General features: G+C 37.5%; 1 protein-coding gene across 8 annotated transcripts in view; it reads right to left on the bottom strand.

The window, feature by feature from the left end:
- Positions 1–3,759: 3,759 nt before the first annotated feature.
- Mctp (multiple C2 domain and transmembrane region protein) overlaps positions 3,760–20,273 on the bottom strand; it is a 143,886-nt gene continuing 127,372 nt past the window's right edge. For all 8 annotated transcript variants that reach the window (XM_089739195.1, XM_089739194.1, XM_089739202.1 and 5 more), the window contains 12 exons: positions 17,643–17,794; positions 16,450–16,608; positions 15,311–15,497; positions 14,568–14,764; positions 12,622–12,835; positions 11,733–11,878; positions 10,627–10,772; positions 6,306–6,382; positions 6,012–6,118; positions 5,601–5,710; positions 4,791–4,888; positions 3,760–4,024 (listed from right to left, as the gene is read on the bottom strand). In XM_089739195.1, coding sequence (XP_089595321.1) covers positions 3,950–4,024; positions 4,791–4,888; positions 5,601–5,710; positions 6,012–6,118; positions 6,306–6,382; positions 10,627–10,772; positions 11,733–11,878; positions 12,622–12,835; positions 14,568–14,764; positions 15,311–15,497; positions 16,450–16,608; positions 17,643–17,794 — 1,668 coding nt within the window. In that variant the 3' untranslated portion in view covers positions 3,760–3,949. The remainder of the gene's footprint in view (positions 4,025–4,790; positions 4,889–5,600; positions 5,711–6,011; positions 6,119–6,305; positions 6,383–10,626; positions 10,773–11,732; positions 11,879–12,621; positions 12,836–14,567; positions 14,765–15,310; positions 15,498–16,449; positions 16,609–17,642; positions 17,795–20,273) is intronic.

The following is a 20,273-nucleotide window of genomic DNA, read 5'->3' as shown; positions in this document are numbered from 1 at the left end:
GTTATGGTCAATATTAACAATTCAATTGATATTAGTGTATTCAATAAGAAGAAGCGTATTTCAATTTTTATTTATTAAGAAAAGCGGGAACGTTATATATTTTTGGGGTTTTTAATATTAATTGAACACTTTTGTTGTTTTGACTGAAAAAAAAAGGAAATTAACTCGGACAAATTTTTTGGGTGGTAATCAGGATTTGGATGTAATGATTTAGAATACTGCATCATTTTATTTGGTACATATTTAAATAGGTTGTCGAATTTAACATAGCACATATAAAATTAGCATCAAAATTTTTAATATAAAAAAGCTTTGAAAAAAAATGGTGTGCACTGTGCAATAAGTGATAGTAATCTGTGCATGTTTCATGTTTGTAATTTTCAAACAATTAATACACGAACGACAAAAGAATTAAATACATTTCAACTAATTGCATAACACAGTTATTGTAGAAATTTAAAATTAATCAACAAAAATAGAGACGTTGGCATGGTAGAGAACTTCTTGAAACTTATAAATCACAAGACTGATGATATTGAAATACTGAATCACATTCCTATGGTTCTAATATCGCACCTTTAGAATTGAGTCGACTATTATCTAAGCCGGCAATGTGACTTTTGGACAATTATTGGTAAATCAGAAAAACGAATTATTGACTTTGTATTCCATTGGCAGTCACAAAACTCTTCTGAACGACATCTTAGATAAATAACAGGTTAAGTATTAACCTTTATTTAATGCAGGTTTTGAACCGTATTCTTTGAAGGAGACGATTATATTCAAATCAATCTGTATTGACATATCAATAACATTTTTTTGTCCAAATGCACAGATTGCCACCTTTGATAATAGACGACTCAATTGAAGTGTCTTAATCCAAAATTTTAGTTTTTTGGTAAACGCAAAAAATGTAATTGAAGCATTGTTTTAATGGTTCGATTTTAATACTAATCTTTTAATACACTATCATTTAAAACCTTGAAGTTTAAGGTATTCGGTTGACTTAAAAGAGACGGCAAGCGTACTTTGTCCTTTTATAGACTAAAATTAAAATTTATTAAATAAAATTTGATTTTAATTTAAAAAAATAATAATTTTACAAACTTATAGAATACATGTTTATAAGACGTTCAAAGTAAAAATGTAATTGTCTTAATTTTTTTAGTTAAGTTACTTCTCAATACTAAAGGTGAGATATTTCATTATCGATCGACGACGTACCTTCAAAATGTATCATATTCATTTTCAATTATGATACATTTGCGATACATTTTCTAATACTGTTTCAAGATTTTGAAAAGTTACAAAGAAAGATATTTTATTTTAATGAATAAGTTTCAAATATAATTCAAGAGAAAGGAATTTAATGTGTTAGGTAACTACGTGGTTCTGACCACATTGTCTAGAATTCTTAAAAAAAAATGCCCATTTAAAAATTCATTTAAATGATAACATTGTTGTGGGAACTATAAAAAATGTTCTACTTATCAAACAATTTTTTAAATTTATAAACTGCACTGAAAAAAATATGTACATCAAAAACTTTTTTTTTTATAAAATCGGCTGTATTCAAAAATCTATCTAATCTATCACTATTCACGATGCATCACATACATACTTAAAATTTGCGATATAAATGCATTATACGTTTTAAAAAAAAAACTATCTCATGCCATATTATGTCAACAATTATAAAATAATGAAATTTTATTTCTTAAATATCATTAACTATGTGATAGTTTCAGTAACAATTTTAAAATCTATCTATCTAACTTTTAAATAATATTTTTACGACACAAAAATACCGAACACTGAGACTTAATAAAAATAAATATTTCATTAATCAATTTTCAAACTTTCGATTAAGCCCTAGATTTATTAATATTTCAGTACAAGGGCTAAATAAAAGAAAAAAACTGTTAAAACATCAAGCACATAACATTCTCTCGAATTGATTAATCTATTTACTATTAAATTATATTTTTATGTCGTAAAATTATTAATGTAATTACAAATTGTACTCATCTAGCACAAACTAACACGCGAATGGAATTTTTTTGGAAGAAACGTTTATTATAAGGTTACAATAATAGACATTTTATTCTTAATAAGGTAATATTATTGGTAGGTATGTACTTATAACAATAAAATTTTATATTTGGTGTCATAACATTGTGTTTCTTAATTTAATTATAAAAATCAATTCACATCTAAAGATCAAATTTAAATCACAGATCAATTGAAAAATTTAGATTCAAAACACTTAATATTACGGTTATGTTCCTAAATATATATTTCAACGCAAATATAAAGCAAAATATTGAGGAATATCTTGTTATAATAAAATAAAAAATTATAATATTTTTTTCAATCTTCGATAAACTTTTCATTAGTTAAAGTTACATTTACAAATTGCATTAATAAGATGCGTTTAGTTCGGTGAATGTGTGATAATCAGTGGTCGGAGTAGGTAGATTGATTATACTTACGTCAAGATATTATAATATGGACATGACATTTTATCCATAATGATTATTTCTTTAAATTGAAAAAAAAAATATTAGTCCTCATCGGATACAATTTCTATATTTATGAGATAAAGTAACAAAAAGCCCTGTCTAAGTTTTGTCTCATACTGACAAACGTCATTTCTAATTCAACAGAAAGGGACAAAATTAACTATTCCAAGGTATTTTTGTATAAAATAAAATACTGATTTCTTTCACCATTAGCTAGCACTGGTAGCGTAGATTAATATTATTAATACGTTTTTCAACTTAAACACAGATTCATGCTAATTTCAAAATTCCGTAACAAATATATGAAGTTCCGGTATTTTGGAGGCATATCCATATTATCCTCTACGTTTGACGTCAACGACCTTAAATCAATCTACCTATTCCGACCTCTAGTGATAATATATCAATGGAAAAAAATATGTTTCAGAAAGTAATCTTAGCTTGGACGCATACGCACACCCGTATCAATCCGGTAAGTTTCAGAAGTATGCCGGAAGGATCCGACAATCTGCCCGACACTTGACGCCTTTTCGTCTGTTATGATGTTATGAAACATGTAGAGGGGAATGGAAAACTTGTCTGACCGGCACGGATGCATGGTACGCATCCAGATTTAATGTATTTCATTATTGTATTTTTCGAAGTTTGAGACACAAATGAAAACATTTTACGTATTTCATTTCCCGCCAACTTCCTTAATCGGGTTGTTGATTTGTGTTCACATTCAAGTTTGGTGTGTGGCGAATTTTAAATCGAGCTAAAAATGGGAATGGGGATGGGAAGCGAGAGTAGAATGATAATTATGAATAGCGGATTGTTTGTTCCATATCTGACTATTATAGTTAGAGATTGTTGTATCCTAATCTGTGGAACTTATACCGAAGGGGGAAGTTCATTGGCTTCATAATTTTGTATTTCGTGCTTTATGTATTTATATATTTTTTATTTTAGCGTAAAATTAAGACGCTCATATTTGAAAACAGATTTCAATTTTGTTTTTGTTTTTTGATTATGTACATTATTTTTAGTTAACAAACACAAAGATTGAGAAGCATGATATTGCATGATGGCGCAGACTTTAGTTTTCTCCCTGTCTTCTCTATGTTTATAAATGTCTGGTCACATTTGGTCGATATTATGCAATATTAATCAGATTTATGTTTTTTTTTTTTATATAGCCTTTGTCAGACAGCCTCTCCTTTTATTTCACATAATAAGTCTTTAATTATTGTTTTCCTTTTTCAGAATACGGTATTATGAGAGAATAGTAGTTACTAGAATTTCTACCTTGTCTTAATTATATTCATTTTTGTGACGAAAAATCTACTTAGATTTTTTTTAATTTTTCGCTCCATAAATAATACAAATCATTCGAAGTTTGAGTTTTCGTGTGGCATTAACCTAAGTTTGTTCTTAAAAGAAATTCGTTAGGATGCTTTATGTTTTTTTCTAGCGTCTTTTCGCTCATTCGGTGGATGCGTCTTCAGTTCTCTACAGTCCAACTGTTAAACAATATATCAGTGTGCTTAGTGAGAGTTTTTTAACGTTCTCGATAGCGTAAAAGTTAACCCCATTTTGTATGCAGCGCCCCTAGCGGCAAACGTACGCAAACGACCCCATTCCATACAAATATGAGCTAACTAAGCACACGGTATAGATTAGGTTTTACAACTAATCCGGACTCGATGTTTAGACCTCATTGGACATTGAAAATAAGCAATATAATAATATTATGTTTAAAAATAGATAGTCAGGTCTAGAGTAAATTACAAGGAAGGTAGTCGCAAGTCTTATACTGCTACCATCTTGCCTGTTGTAGCCGTGACGGATTCATGCGTTTCGCTTCGATGTCGACCTCATGACTTAAGGTATGATGTCTATGGGCGTCGACAGTCACTGCACTAGTAGGATACATTGAAATAAATAATGTACCTATAGTAGTTCTCGAAGAGGCTTTGTTTTTATTGCTTAGATGGGTGGAAGAGCTCAAGGCCCACCTGGTGTCAAGTGATTACTGGAGCCCATAGACATCTACAACGTAAATACCACCACCTACCTTGAGACATGAGTTCTAAGGTCTCAGTATAGTTACAACGGCTGCTCCACTCTTCAAACCGAAACGCATTACTGCTTCACGGCAGAAATAGGCGGGGCGGTGGTACCTACCCGTGCGGACTCACAAGACGTCCTACCACCAGGTTTGTTTGGAATAATAACCAGCTGACTGACTATTGATATTAGAATCGATTGATTAACAAAAGTACTCACAAGAGTCTCATCGTCAGGTACTCTCGATAACAAATCCAAAACCTCATTGTTTGGTATCGTGTGTGGTCTTAAAATTTTTCTCGTAAATTTATTTATTCCTGTAAAAAAGATGACTTACTTATTTATATATGTATTGAAATGGTTATATAAAAAAAAGAAACTATAATACATTCATAACTAGTGTTCTTAGTTTGATATAATTTATACTTCTATACTAATATATAAATCTACAGCGGTTTTTATGGATGTTCCGTTATAACTACTGAACCGTGCATCCGATTGACTTCAAACTTGGTATCCATGTAGAAAATGTATGTACTTAATGGATAGGCTAATATTTATATGAGTGTTGGACTCTCTAATGATAATGACAATAAATAATAATGTTAATTTTAAATGCCCAGCGAAGCGGGCGAGTACGGCTAGTATAATATAACTTCATTTCTAATGCTGACATGTTTTGTTTGACACTTGTAGCTTAAAGAAAAACTATTTTAGAATATTTATAAGGTGATTTAGTCAGATGAGTACATATTATTAAGTTTTATAGTGTACGTAATTGTCTATAATAATAATAATATGTGCGTATTGTGTTGATTTTGTTTTTTTGAGTAAACTTAAGTTCCTAAATTTCTCTTTTTTGTCCCCTTTGTTCACTTTCTACTTATATGTGATTTTGATAGTGGAAACATGTTTAGTTATTTTTTAAAAATATTTTATGTTTATTTTGTATTGTTGGTTTACAAATTAAACACGTTGGTCCAAGAATGGAACGCGCTGCCTACTAATGTCAAATGATTTTTGACTTACCCCAAGCCATTAGGAGGTACCTCAAAGGTATTACGTATAGTACCAACATCGCCCCGAATAACATTATAATCGCTAAATAGCTCAGATATGGCACAGTGAAGTTCATTAAACTGAAAATATAAATAATAATATTATTAATAATCTTTATTTATTTCAAGTGACCACGACTCATAGACAACATCAATTTATTTTTTTATTGCTTAGATGGGTGGATGTGCTCACAGCCCACCTGGTGTTAAGTGGTTACTGGAGCCCATAGACATCCACAAAGTAAAAGCGCCACCCACCTTGAGATATAAGTTCTAAATAACAATTTATATATTAAGCAGAGTGTGTAATAATTATAATTTTTTTTTATTAAAGTTTGATTGTCCATATATGTCAATTAAGAATTTAAAAAAAACCACTTACTTTTTGACAGCTTCGCCCAGCGACGCTACATAACCTATGGCGTTCTGTACTGTTTGTGTAACTTCTTGTATAGCTTGCAATCTTTCTTTAAGAGATTTCTTTTCTTCCTGTAAATATTTAACTTTTCTTTCATCTCTACTACTAATAAACCGATGTTTGTTCAGAATGCAAACCATATTTATATTTTTTTAATGTTTAAATTGCAATCTGACAAATCATCGGTCGGTTTCAAACGAGATCTGAATTAGAGGTAATATTTTTTGTAGATAGCACAACTATAGCTAAGGAAGTTACCTTATCTATTTCCTCTTCGTCGTCTTCTTCAGCCAACAGATCGTCATCGTCAACCGGTACTAGCAAAGGGTTACCCCCTAAAAAGAACATAAAATAACGAAGTCAGATTCAGTCGCGATGTTTGTGGTCAACTTTTTTTTCTTACCTATTCTGATAGAGTTGAGAGGCTATATCAGCTTCGCCCTAACGTGTAGGTGAGCTCACGGGGCTCAAACCGGAGTGACGCTAGCACTGGCCCTAGCTAGAGCAGTGCTTCGCAGAATCTACCACCGGATCGGAAACGCGACCCACTGAGAAGATCCGGCGAGAAACTCAGTGGGCTGTGTCTGTGGGTTAATTCACTCGTCGAGCCCTTCGTCGCAAGCGACGGGTTCGACGAGGGCGGTGACCGGTGCTTGTGGTACCACCTAAAGGACCGTTGATGGATTGGGATGATCCGTAATGACGTGTTTTGGGCGACATCGACTGTTTACCATTCTGTCTACAGGATCGGGTATGTAATTTCCAGCAGCCACGACAAGATGGTTCTCATGTCGTACCGCCTTCTCAAAGTGGCGCAATGATGCCGACTGTAGAAACTTAAAGCGGTCGACGAACTTTCTAGAAATAATTGCGTAATGGTCAAAAGTTTTGACAGTCGTCGTGGCCTAAAGGTTAAGGCGCTCGATGCATTCGTAGTTAGCGATGCGTCTGTGCCAGTTTTCGAATACCACTGACCAATTTTCCTAATGATAAATAAAAAAATTCCGTACATAATAAATATTCATGAATTACTTCCAAAAAATCAAACTCGCGAATATTAGAATTCGGGTAATTACTGGTGGTGAGTCCGCACGGGTCTTGTCTAGTTCTGCCGTAGCAGTAATCCGTTTTAGTTCTAACAGTGGGGTAGCCGTTGTACTATTAAAACTGAGACTTAGAACTCATTTCACGAGATGGGCGGCGGTATTTATGTTATTGAAGTCTACAGGCTCTAGTAATCCGGCCATGAGCTACTCCATTCAAGTAAGCAATAATAAAATAAAACTATTGATGATGATGTAGTAAAGTGATCGACAAAAGTCGTGAGACCCAGAAAGCGGCGACTGCCACCCAAAAAATTAATCGAATTAATAACCTTCTAGAAACTTCTAAGATGTCTGCATCTGTAAAAGTTCCGTAAAATCGTGGAGAAGGCAAATACAGTGTGCCGGTGTTGTTTGCTTTCCAAACCATAATGGCCGGCTACAATGTCTATCTATGGTGTTCAATATGACATAACACTTCAAAATGACATAAGAGACTTTTATGTTTCTTCTTATCAGCCCACAGACGTCCACCGCTGGATATAGGCCTCCTCTAAGCCTCGCCACAAAGATCGGTCCTGCGCTGCTGCATCCAGCGGATCCCCGTGAACCTCAATAGGTCGTCAGTTCATCTTATAGGAGGCCTACCCACGCTACGTCTTCCGGTACGCGGTCGTCACTCAAGAACTTTCTTGACTTCAACGTCGCAATCCTTTGGGCTATGTCGGTTACCAAAGTGTTCCTGTGGATCTCCTTATTTCTGATTTGATCTCGCAGAGAAACTCCGAGCATAACCCTCTTCATTGCTTATACTTTTATGTTTGCGTCAGTCAAATTTTTTCTGAATTGGCGTATGTATTGCCAATAAATAAAATATTATCAGAAAATAAATTACTTTTTAGATTTAATCTCGCATTTATTATTTTTATTTTATAGTTTCGCTCGCTCCGATTATAGGTTCAGTAGTCTCGAACGATTACGGCATTATCCGTTGACAATCGAATATTGCGGTAACTACCGTCTTTTTATATGTTTTAAATACAACAACCATAACATTTTCTTGGAAAATAATAAAGTGATGATATTAAGTTGGATATTTAAACCAAACTAAATTAAATTGAAATCGAGATGAAGCCGTAATAGTTATTTTCACGTTAATTATTGAAAGAAAATAACAATTAAATGTTATTTTTTATTTCAGGACATTAAATGTACATATTTTTTTTATTGCTTGGATGGTTGGACGAGCTCACAGCCCACCTGGTGTTAAGTGGTTCCTGGAGCCCATAGACATCCACAACGTAAATGCGCCACCCACCTTGAGTATAAGTTCTAAGGTCTCAAGTATAGTTACAACGGCTGCCCCACCCTTCAAACCGAAACGCATTACTGCTTCACGGCAGAAATAGGCAGGGTGGTGGTACCCACCCGCGCGGACTCACAAGAGGTCCTACCACCAGTAATTACGCAAATTACAATTTTGCGGGTTTGATTTTTATTACACGATGTTATTCCTTCACCGTGGAAGTCAATCGTGAACATTTGTTGAGTACGTATTTCATTACAAAAATTGGTACCCGCCTGCGGGATTCGAACACCGGTGCATCGCTCAACACGAATGCACCGGACGTCTTATCCTTTAGGCCACGACGACTTCACACATATTTAGACTGCACACCGACCATGCAAAGCACAACTGGTTATTTTGACAACAATGTTTCTCCGAGAAGACCACAACAATCAAACTCACTACAGAAAAATTCCGCGAGATATCCTCTCGGGTCGCATCGGAATCGTCTTAACGAACGTTTTAGCCGAACTAAAAAAACAAAATGTATCTTTAAAAATAAATAAACTGAAAATACATAATATATCTGGGATGGCGTAGTAGAATAAAGGAATACTTCCTCAAGTGTCCATAATTAATTTTATTTCTAGACTTAATCACGGAACGTCTAACTTTTGACTTTTTTTATGCGATTTTATAACCTGGTAACTAAGACCTTTAAGTCGTGTCTTATTTTATTTTTTATTTTTATGAAAAATTATAATATGGAGTGAAATGAAATGAAGATGATTAATTTGAGACATTAATCACCTGGGAGGATGAGATGATATGGGATGAAATATTATCTCAGTAAAACGGTAGTCATTTATTGAGATTTTTTCATTGGACTTTTTGGAGGATCCCGAGAAATTACGTCCAGCACTTTGTTTCATTTTCCTACATTTGTACACTTTCATAGATATTAAACAGTTAATAAACCACCGTTATTACACATTTAAACCTGAAGAAACACTAAATAGACAAAATAAAACAAATCACACAGCTTCACTCCTCGCGTTCCCGCCAAAAAGTCCCAACTGACATTAAAATCATAGGTACACAGATTATACTAAACTGTTCTGACATATACCTAGTCAGGTCATAAATTCTGTCACATGTTTAATGTAAAATAATTGAAACAAGTTTGTTCATTATGTAACCATTCATATACCAAAATGAACTTAACAAAACATAGATTCTTATGACACTAAAGTTTATTCAAAATGACCTCCTTGATTTTGAATACAGGCCTTCAATCTGCGCGGCCAGTCGTCTATCGCAGCACGAACGAGGTCCATGTCCATGTCGATGGAAAATGACCTCGTTGAACACGCGGAATACGGTTGTTCGCTTCTTCACTACTGTGTGCGTACACCTTATCATTTTGTTTGTTGTAGCTCTCTTCTACGGTAAAAATTTTTTCATCCGAAAAAAGAATTTCCCGATATTTTTTTACCGCGTACCGCTTCAACAAAGCGCGGAATCTCTTCAGTCTCAGGTCCATTAGACGAGCATTCAAACGATGTCCTGTTTTTCTTCGATATGCCCGAAGCCCTAAGTCTTCATTTAACACCCTTTTCACCGTGGTTCTGCTCAACCCCATCTGAAGGGCCAACAGTTTCTGCTTACGTTTGGGATTTCTTTGAATTCGCGCCTTCACAGCTTTTATCACTGCTGGAGTCCTAACAGACCGAGGGCGTCCACTTCTTGACCTGTCATCTACACTAGAGTCTTCATTGTATCGTTTGATGGTACGATAAACGAATCGTTTGGTTATATTCAAATTTTTCAGTATGTTAAAAATTTGAATTGGCGCGTAACCGCAACGATGCAACGCAATAACTGCAACACAGTCTTCTTTAAGCGTCCACTCCATATTTAAAAATGAGTAAAATTCTAAAAGTATACGTTTTAATTTTCATGAACAATTCGAAATTCGAATTCAATAAACTTTTTTGTGGCCAGCATTCTAAAAGAAAAGTTTTTACTGTGTGACAATACTTATGACCTGACTAGGTATGTATAATGTTCAGTTCTTAACTTGTTGTGACTATTATTAAATCCCCCACCATTCGTTTAGGTATAACGATTTGACTACCGAATCCGTTGAGTCGTAAATACTACTGTTTTTTTTTAATGATTATAGAGTGTTTTTTTTTTAAGTTACCCAAGTGACAAGAATCCAATCATCATTATTTGGTATACGTACCTGTCAATCTATAAACAAGCCAGTTCCTAGCGAAGAACATGAGCAGCATGAAGGGAAGCATCCACATTTCGTAATAATAACAAAAGGCTAGCCAAGCGAGGAGGCCCAGAAACGATCGGATCCTTGATTCCCATTCAAAACAATCCCTGCAAGAATAAAACCACGGATTATCGCTCGTTTTGTATGAAAACCATTTGAACTTGCCTTAAGGGGTTACCCTTAAGGCAGAGGCGTAGCGTGGTGGAGGCGGGGGCGGCGGCCCGCCCCGGGCGGCACTTTTTAGGGAGCGGCAAAATTTCACAATAAATAATAAAAATATTTAAACCATTTCATATTTTTATCGCAAGTACAAATTTGGACCCATTGAACTGGCAACACCGTCTATACTGACTCACAGGGATTCATGCTCTGGCCAAAAAAATCTAGAATTAATGTATAGTATACATCAAAGTGAAATACCTAAGTAAAAGGGCGGCAAAATTGTCTTCCGCCCCGGGCGGCTGACACCCACGCTACGCTATTGCCTTAAGGTTCGAAGTCCACATGTATTGGACATAATATAGTTTAGTCTTAAAATCGCAAAGAATTAAAGCTACTCGCGCGCCATCTGTCGTCGGTGGTACTATGAGAGCCGGAATGCCGATAACAGCTGTGGCAAGCTTTAATTGGATAATTGATTTAGTAACTCAGGACAAAAAATATATATTTTGTTGATCCTAGAATCACTGTGTTGACTAACAGTGCGCGTTTCGATATTTTTGGCACCATCCGGCTTTGCAATGAGCTCCCCTCCACTGTGTTTCCCGAGCGCTATGACATGTCCTTCTTCAAACGAGGCTTGCAGAGAGTACTAAACGGTAAACAGCGGCTTGGCTTTGCCTTTGGAATTGCTGAGGTCCATGAGCAACCGTAACCACTCACCTTCAGATGGACCGTATGCGCGTTTGCCTACAAGGGCAATAAAAAAGTTAATAGATACCAACATTTTTTTATTTATGTTACTTTTGGGCCAAAATTCAAAAATCTAACATCTTACAGACCTAAAGAAATAACATTAAATCCTTCGTTAGTCAGTAGTTGGTTATTTTAGATCACGAAAAACTTACTGCAAGATCTTGCCGACTTCAATGAACCACATAATAATCGCCTTCAGCCTCATAACATTTCTTATGAACAACTGCCTCTTGAATTTGGCCTCTTGGTGCATGTACTTTGGCTCTTTTGGATTCACAACCCGGATCGCGCCTTTTAGCTGTAATAATCATTTTGAATTATTTGTTTCCCCTACCCAATCGTTGGTAGCCTAAAAGGATACTCCAATTACGCGCGGACTGGTAGGGGAGCTCACGGGGACTTGCTAACACTGGCCCTAGCAAGATCAGTGCTTCGCTGAATCTACCAGCGGATCAGAAACGCGATCCACTGAGAAGATCCGGCGAGAAACTCAGTAGGCTGTGTCTATGGGTTAATTTACTCGTTGAGCCCTTCGGCAAGCGACGGGTTCGGCGAGGACGGTGACCAGTGCTTGAGGTGCCTAAAAGCATCTTTAATGGATCGGGAGGAACCATAATGACGTGTTTAGGGCGACGTCGACTGTTTATCATTCGGTCCACCGGATCGAGTATGTAACTACCGGCGGCCACGACAAGAGGGTTTTCAGGTCGTGCCGCCTTCTCAAAGTGGCGCAATGATGCAGACTGTAAATACTTACTGACTGAGTCAAGGTCCAGGTCATCATGGAGTATTTCGGGAAGCCGCAATGTAACATGAAGTCTGTCGACCTATTTGTGTTACATTGCTTGCATAACGAATTCTTCCCAACATGTCCCTTGAGTATTTTCTTCTGTTTTTGCGAGGCTTAGATATAATTAAGAACACTTTTACGACCTAACCTTTTATTTTATTTTATTATTATTGTACTATTTCACTGTGAAGGACTGATTTCATTGTGGAATAGAAATAGACAAAGAAAATGCATCTAATCTATTCACGTACCGGATTCCATACGACCAACATCTCCAGTAATATCTGAGGGTAGTTTCCTTTCGCTCGCGCCCTCATTTTCTTGTCCTTCAGAGCGTACCATCTCTTCTCACCGTTCCTTATGTTCAACAGCGGTATGGCCAGTTTACCTAGAAACTCGACTTTGTGGTCGTGATCCTCGTCATACACGGTCAATTCCAATATCGAGCTTATGTCTTTTACCGTGCTGGAATTTTTTAAATATAACCTTCAGTCTTAGCAGAAATTGTGAGGGTTCTTTAGCAGGAAATTAGGATATTAATTGTTGATAAGACTATCACGAGTGCTCTGAGGAATTGTTTGAGATGATACTATCATCTCGTTTTTACCATTGTACCGCCCGCCACCGGAGTAGAGTTCATCCATACTACCTGGAGCCACTGCGGTCATCCACAGTGCGTTCACTGCGAAGAAGGACCCCTTTGTCATGGCGCCGCAATTCCAAGGAGTATCCCTGCAACCTTCCGAGAGTATTGGGATACTTGGGGTCGACATTTCGAGCGATGTCCAGTTTCGGAGTCATTTGGAAGGCAAAGCCAAGTTGGCGTCCAAAATGCTGGGAGTCCTCAACAGAGCGAAGCGGTACTTCACGCCTGGACAAAGGCTTTTGCTTTATAAAGCACAAGTCCGGCCTCGCGTGGAGTACTGCTCCCATCTCTGGGCCGGGGCTCCCAAATACCAGCTTCTTCCATTTGACTCCATACAGAGGAGGGCCGTTCGGATTGTCGATAATCCCGGTCTCACGGATCGTTTGGAACCTCTGGGTCTGCGGAGGGACTTCGGTTCCCTCTGTATTTTGTACCGTTTGTTCCATGGGGAGTGCTCTGAGGAATTGTTCGAGATGATACCGGCATCTCGTTTTTACCATCGCACCGCCCGCCACCGGAGTAGAGTTCATCCATACTACCTGGAGCCACTGCGGTCATCCACAGTGCGTTTCCAGAGATCATTTTTGCCACGTCCCATCCAGCTTTGGGATGAGCTCCCCTCCACGGTGTTTTCCGAGCGCTATGACATGTCCTTCTTCAAACCAGGCTTATGGAGAGTATTAAGCGGTAGGCAGCGGCTTGCCTCTGCCCCTGGCATTGCTGATGTCCATGAGCGACGGTAACTACTAATACTATATGGCGATTAGAAGCACTCTGTCTAGAGTGATATGATTGAGATGGAGAAGTAATAATAAATGAAGTTATGACTAAAAAACTAGGCTACTATCTTCTTCTTCCTAGCGTTTCCTGGTCTAACTAAGGTCAAGGTTCTCTTTCCTACTTAAACTCCTCCACTTTGCCCGGTCTTCGGAATCCTTCTGGGTAAGTTTATTCTCTTTTATACCCACTTTTATCATTAAATACCAAATAAAAAAAAAACAACTATCTTCTTCTTCTTTTTCTCCACCTTATCCCACTAGGTGGGGTCGACACAACTAATTTTTTTCTTCCATTCTCTTCTATTAGCCGTCATCTCAACACTTACTCCTCTCTATCTCATATCGTCATTCACACACTCCATCCATGTCTTCTTCGGTCGACCTCTTCCCCCTCTACCTTGCACTACCATTTCCATACATCTCCTGGTCACATGCATTTTCTCTCTACGCATCGCATGTCCATACCACGCTAACCGTTATTAAAAAGTACGATTTAAAAAAAAAAACATAAAGATTGTCAATTTTAAATCTGTGCACGCGGTCAGACTGGAATTCGTTGCCGGCTGACATCCGAATTTACAAGTCTGTTTCTGTTTTTAAATACAAGGTCAAACAATTCTATCTCTCATCAACCTGCTGGAAGAGATTTCTTAAAGAAATAAGCAGCGCCTTTGTACATAATTTTCCTATTACTCTTTACTATGTTTTCTTTTTTCTGTGTACATAAATAAATAAATAAATAAAAATATCTATCACCGAGAAAGAAACTTACAAAGTGAATATCTTCATCCAATTCGGTGTCAAGGTCTTGTATTCGGTATGTGTTTGCAGTCTCGCATTACCAAGCTCCAATACGCAGAACGGGTCGGATTTCCCGCCCAGATCGGCTGCAGCCAGACCTTTGGCACCGTACACCTTGACGCACAGCCAACCGACCCCAGCTGATGTTTCGTTTAATCTGTACCACGTCTGTAGTGCAATTGTCAATAAATAAGATATGACCTAAAGGTCTCTGTCACCAGGTCATAAAATTAAAAAAAAAAGCAATTGTCAATTTTTTTTTAGGTTATATGAAACTAGCTTTTGCCAGCGACTTCTTCCACGTGGAATAGTTCACAAATAATGCTTCATTTTAGAACAAATTTAGTTAGCATAAAAAACGTTATAGCGAGCCAACCTTAACATATAGACATATGCTGTCACGGACTTTTTTCTAGTTCTTTTAGAGGGGAACAATTCTGTCATACATTATTTTAGAGAAACTTTAACCGTTTCTGCAGCGTACGCAGCGGAAGCTCTTAAAAGGAAAAAAAAAAACCGATTTTGAAACATTCTTTATTGGTGCTCCGCTTCGTCTTAGCGTGATGTTTTAAAGCCTTCTTCAATAAGCGGGCTATCTAATACTGAAAGAATTTTTCAAATCGGACCAGTAGCTCCTGAGATTACGGGTTCAAACAAACAAACTCTTCAGCTTTATAATATTAAGTATAGTTCTGATTTAAAAGCAGTACTTACATATCTACGTTCGATGATTTCCAAGTCCCGTGGATTTTCCTTGTAGCTCGTCAAATCGGTTATTGTTTCGGACTGCGTTGTCCCGCTTATCGTTAACAATAAAAAGATTTGTCCGTTTCCATCTTCCAGTTCCTTCCACATACTATGAGTCTTCTCTCTTTCCAATTTCGATAAGTCTATTGTGCATCTAAACAAAAGTGACCTTCTAAACAGGGCGTAGAAAGACCTAATTAGTACTAAATTTACGATAAGATCTCGCATTTTTTACTGTCATTATATTATTTCCGATTATATAATACTTACAGTTTTCCTACTGGTGGTAGGACCTCTGCGAGTCCGCGCGGGTAGGTACCACCGCCCTGCCTATTTCTGCCGTGAAGCAGTAATGCGTTTCGGTTTGAAGGCTGGGGCAGCCGTTGTAACTATACTGAGGCCTTGGAACTCATATCTCAAGATGGGTGGCGCATTTACGTTGTAGATGTATATGGGCTTCAGGAACCACTTAACACTAGGTGGGCTGTGAGCTCGCCCACACATCTAAGCATAATAAAAATCATTTCAATTCCAATTTTTTTCCACGATACATCATTTACAATTAAAAATATACAAACATATATTGGCCGAACGTGAACACGAGTGAGTAAACGTAGACCTTCGTGAACATTTAACTAAAAGCTTACATACATAACCAATAACTTTATGATACAAATAAAAGCTCATGACAGTATGTGTGTCTAACAGTTCGATTTTACATCGGACTAGCTTTTGCCCGCGACTTCGTCCGCGTGGAATAGTCACTTTGGTATAACGCTAAATTTTACCCCCCATTTCATTTACGTAGAACTAAGTATATTTCTGAATAATAGAATGTTAAGGAGCTATTCAAGGTACCAAAATCATGCTTTTTAGCCGACTTCAAAAGAGGAGGTTATTAGTGTTCCGCTCGTATTGGTCTTAGCGTGGTGTTATAAATAGCCTATAGCCTTCCTCAATAAATGAGCTGAAAGAATTTTTCAATCGGACCGGTAGTTCCTGAGATTAGCGCGTTCAAATAAACAAACTCTTCAGCTTTATAATATTAGTATATAAGAAGATATGTAATAGTTACATCGATTATTTCAAAATTAGTAGGTACTCACCGCCCTAAAAAATCGTCTTTGGTCTGCTTATCCTTGTCCCATACGGTCACTTCCAGAACTTGTTCCTGGTCGTCGTACAAATGTAAATCGAATTGCTCCAGCCACGACGGATGTAGCGTTTTCCACACCACTTTACTCTTGTATTTTTCGTTACCTAACCTAAAATATTACATCAATCTAAAAAGTATTACAGTCAGATGAATTGGTGAATTTTGGATATATCTTATATATCGAAAAGAGCTACCAGTGTGCTTAATGCGAGTTTTTTAACGTTCTCGATAGCGTAAAAGTTAACTCAAATTCGTATGAAGTTGGAACGTTTGCCTACGTTTGCCGCTAGGGGCGCTGTTTGAACTGCATACTTTGAGTTAACTTTTACGTGATCTAGAATGTTAAAAAACTCGCACTAAGCGCAAAGAGACTGGCCCATGTGAATATAAACTAAAATCTCTTTGCGATGTACTCCTCACAGACCTTCTCAATCAATTAAAATATTTTTCGGAATGACAATACCATATTAAACCTCACAGAGTTTAGGTGAAGAATTCTTTGTTTAAAAATACATATTATTTAAAATAGTTTCCGATTTCTCCTCTGCTGTTGAACGATAACTTATGTCAGTGTTAATACGAAAATCCAAAACGTAAACGAATCTAAGCCTTGAGGTGACAGTAAATATGGTCGATTTTTGGACGGGCACTGCATCGTATGTTATTTAAAAAAAACACGTGTGGCACTCGGGAACTGCCGCGGTAAAGCTATTGCATAGCATTTTTTATCTACTTATGCAATTATAAGTAGACAACAATAATTTAATATTAAAACAATAATAAAATAAGACCACGCTACATTTATAAACATTAACAAAAGCATAACATTAACTGTCCCCTTCACACTGATAAACTAGACCGCGCGAGAGAGAGATGGGCAGACTTATCATGATGCGCATGCAGTGTGACGTCACGCCACGCGCTTATTCACAAACACTCAAGCGCAACGTGTGTGTTGAATGCGAGCTACATGGTAGGCGAAGTGGGGGTGTTTGATTTTATTTTCGTTACGGAATTTCTTGATTCAGTCGCCGCGCTCAAAGCCCGCAATAAACGCTATGCAATAGCTTAAAATTACAACCGTGCTAAGACACGATCCTTAAAATTCCGAATCTAGATCTACGAAACTAAAATACACCTTACCTAAACTTACAATAAGGGTCACTCGACCTTGTATCAAGGTCCATGGCGGAGAGGTTTTTGGCTTCGACTAATACTATAGTCACCACCGAACTCCATATTTGTGCTTTGAGCCTCTTGTTCACATCGTTTATCCTAGTATTTTTGAGCAGGTACTGCAAACAAAATTATATGGATCATCATACTAATATATAAATCTACAGTGGTTTTTACGGATGTTCCGTTATAACTACTGAACCATGCATCCGATTGACTTGAAACTTGGTATCCACGTAGAAAATACATGTACTTAATGGATAGGCTAATATTTATATGAGTGTTGGACTCCCTACACCAGTTGCGGGGGCGTTAATGATGAGAATCTTTGTGGGGGTGAGAAATAATAATGTTAATTTTAAATGCCCAGCGAAGCGAACGGGTACAGCTAGTGTATTTATATAATTCAACGGGAAATTATACTCGAAATTGAAACAATAGCAGTCTTATGTCCTGTTATTAGTCTATTAACTATTATTATAAGTGTTTTTTTGGTGGTAGGACGTCTTTTGAGTCCGCAAGGGTAGGTACCACCACCTTGCCTATTTGAGCCGTGAAACAAAGTGTTTCGGTTTGAAGGGTGGGGCAGCCTTTATACTGTAAAAACTGAAACCTTAAAACTCACATCTCAAGGTAGGTGGCGGTATTTACGTTGTAGATGTCTATCAGCTCCGATAACCACTTAACATTATGCGGGCTGTGAGTTCGTCCACCCATGTAAGCAATAAGAAAAGAATTAGTAAAAAGTTTAGTTATTTATCATACGATAAGCTAAACTGGAGAATAGACTCTTTTTAAAATAAAATTAACTGAAAATTATTAAAACGAATTTTGCAGTTTACAGTTCCCGTGGGCACAGAAGACTGTAATGTATTTGAATTAATGATGATGATTTGAAACGTAGGAAACAGTAAAGACGAGGTTTAATCGTGATTTCAATTATCCTTACGTTTGGCGAAAACCGAGTAAAAAAACAATTTCCTATTAAAGATACAGGTAACCCATATTTTGCATTTTTCGAAAAAGTTCGTTTTTAATCGCCTTATAGGCAGACGAGCAGACAGCCCACCTGATGGTGAGTGGTAATCGTCGCTCATGTACCTCAGCAACGCCAGGGGCAGAGCCAAGACGCTGCCTACCAATTCTGCTTCACATTGGGCGAACGCACGAGCTCACGGCCCGCCTGGTTTTAAGCGGTTACTGGAGCCCATAGACATCTACAACGTAAATGCGCCACCCGTCTTGAGATATAAGTTCTAAGGTCTCAGTATAGTTACAACGGCTGCCCCAGCCTTCAAACCGAAACGCATTACTGCTTCACGGCAGAAATAGGCGCGGTGGGGGTACCTACCCGTGCGAACTCACAAGAGGTCCTAACAACACAAGACTCATTAGAGGAGGACTCACAAGATTTATGTAACTATCGCAATTATATACACTAATATTTTAAATGACAACGTGTGTTTGTTACTATTTCACGTATTAACTACACGTTGTCAGAGAAAAGGAATATAAGGCGCTTTCCATCCAGAAAAACTATTACCCAGTGATAATTATTAATATAGACGCGCGAAGTATTTGCTATAAAACACACACAATTTTTTTAAAGATATATTTAAATATACTCATATATACATACATACATACATACAATAGATTAAGATTTATATTAGCACATACACAATTTTTTATTTATTAACTGTTATAACATTTGACAAGCACATTTTGATTCACAATTATATTTGTTATAAGCAACCTTACACAGTTGAATAGGGGAATAACTAGTATTAAATATTACTTATGTAGGCAGACGATCATACGGCCTTTTTTTATTGCTTTGATGGGTGGACGAGCTCACAGCCCACCTGGTGTCAAGTGATTACTGGAGCCCATAGACATCTACAACGTAAATACGCCACACGCCTTGAGATATAAGTTCTATGATCTCGGTATACTTACAATGGCTGCCCCAGCCTTCAAACCGAAACGCATTACTTCTTCACGGCAGAAACAGGCAGGATGGTGGTACATACCCGCGCGGACTCACAAGAGATCCTACCACCAGTAAGAACGGCCTGCTTGATGACTGTCGTTACTGTTGCCCGTGGACATAAGCAATTCCAGGGGCAGAGCCAAGCGACCCTATATCTGCGACATTTTAATACACCGCTTGATTGAGTCGTGTTAATACCACGTTCTTTTTCAAGAGAAATATACCAGCCTGCCCGATCCTGTGGACCGAATGGTAAACAGTCGACGTCGCCCTAAGCACGTCACTACGGATCCTCCCGATCCATTAACGGTGCTTTTAGGTACCTCAAGCACCGGTCACCGTCCTCGTCGAACCCGTCGCTTGCGACGAAGGGCTCGGCGAGTAAATTAACCCATAGACACAGCCCACTGAGTTTCTCGCCGGATCTTCTCAGTGGATCGCATTTCCGGCCCGGTGCCTGAGGTTCTGCGAAGCACTGCACTTGCTAGGGCCAGTGATAACAACACTCCCGCTTTGAGCCCCGTGAGGTCACCTAATATTTCAGTGAATCTAGAATAACCCCTCAAGCTTACTAGAATAGGTAGGAAAAGAAAAAAAAAACACAA

Source organism: Bombyx mandarina, chromosome 28 (genome assembly GCF_030267445.1).
Source record: "Bombyx mandarina strain Sakado chromosome 28, ASM3026744v2".
NCBI lineage: Eukaryota > Metazoa > Arthropoda > Insecta > Lepidoptera > Bombycidae > Bombyx > Bombyx mandarina.
Note: the sequence above shows the minus strand (reverse complement) of the source record. Positions and strands in the feature narration are given on the sequence as shown.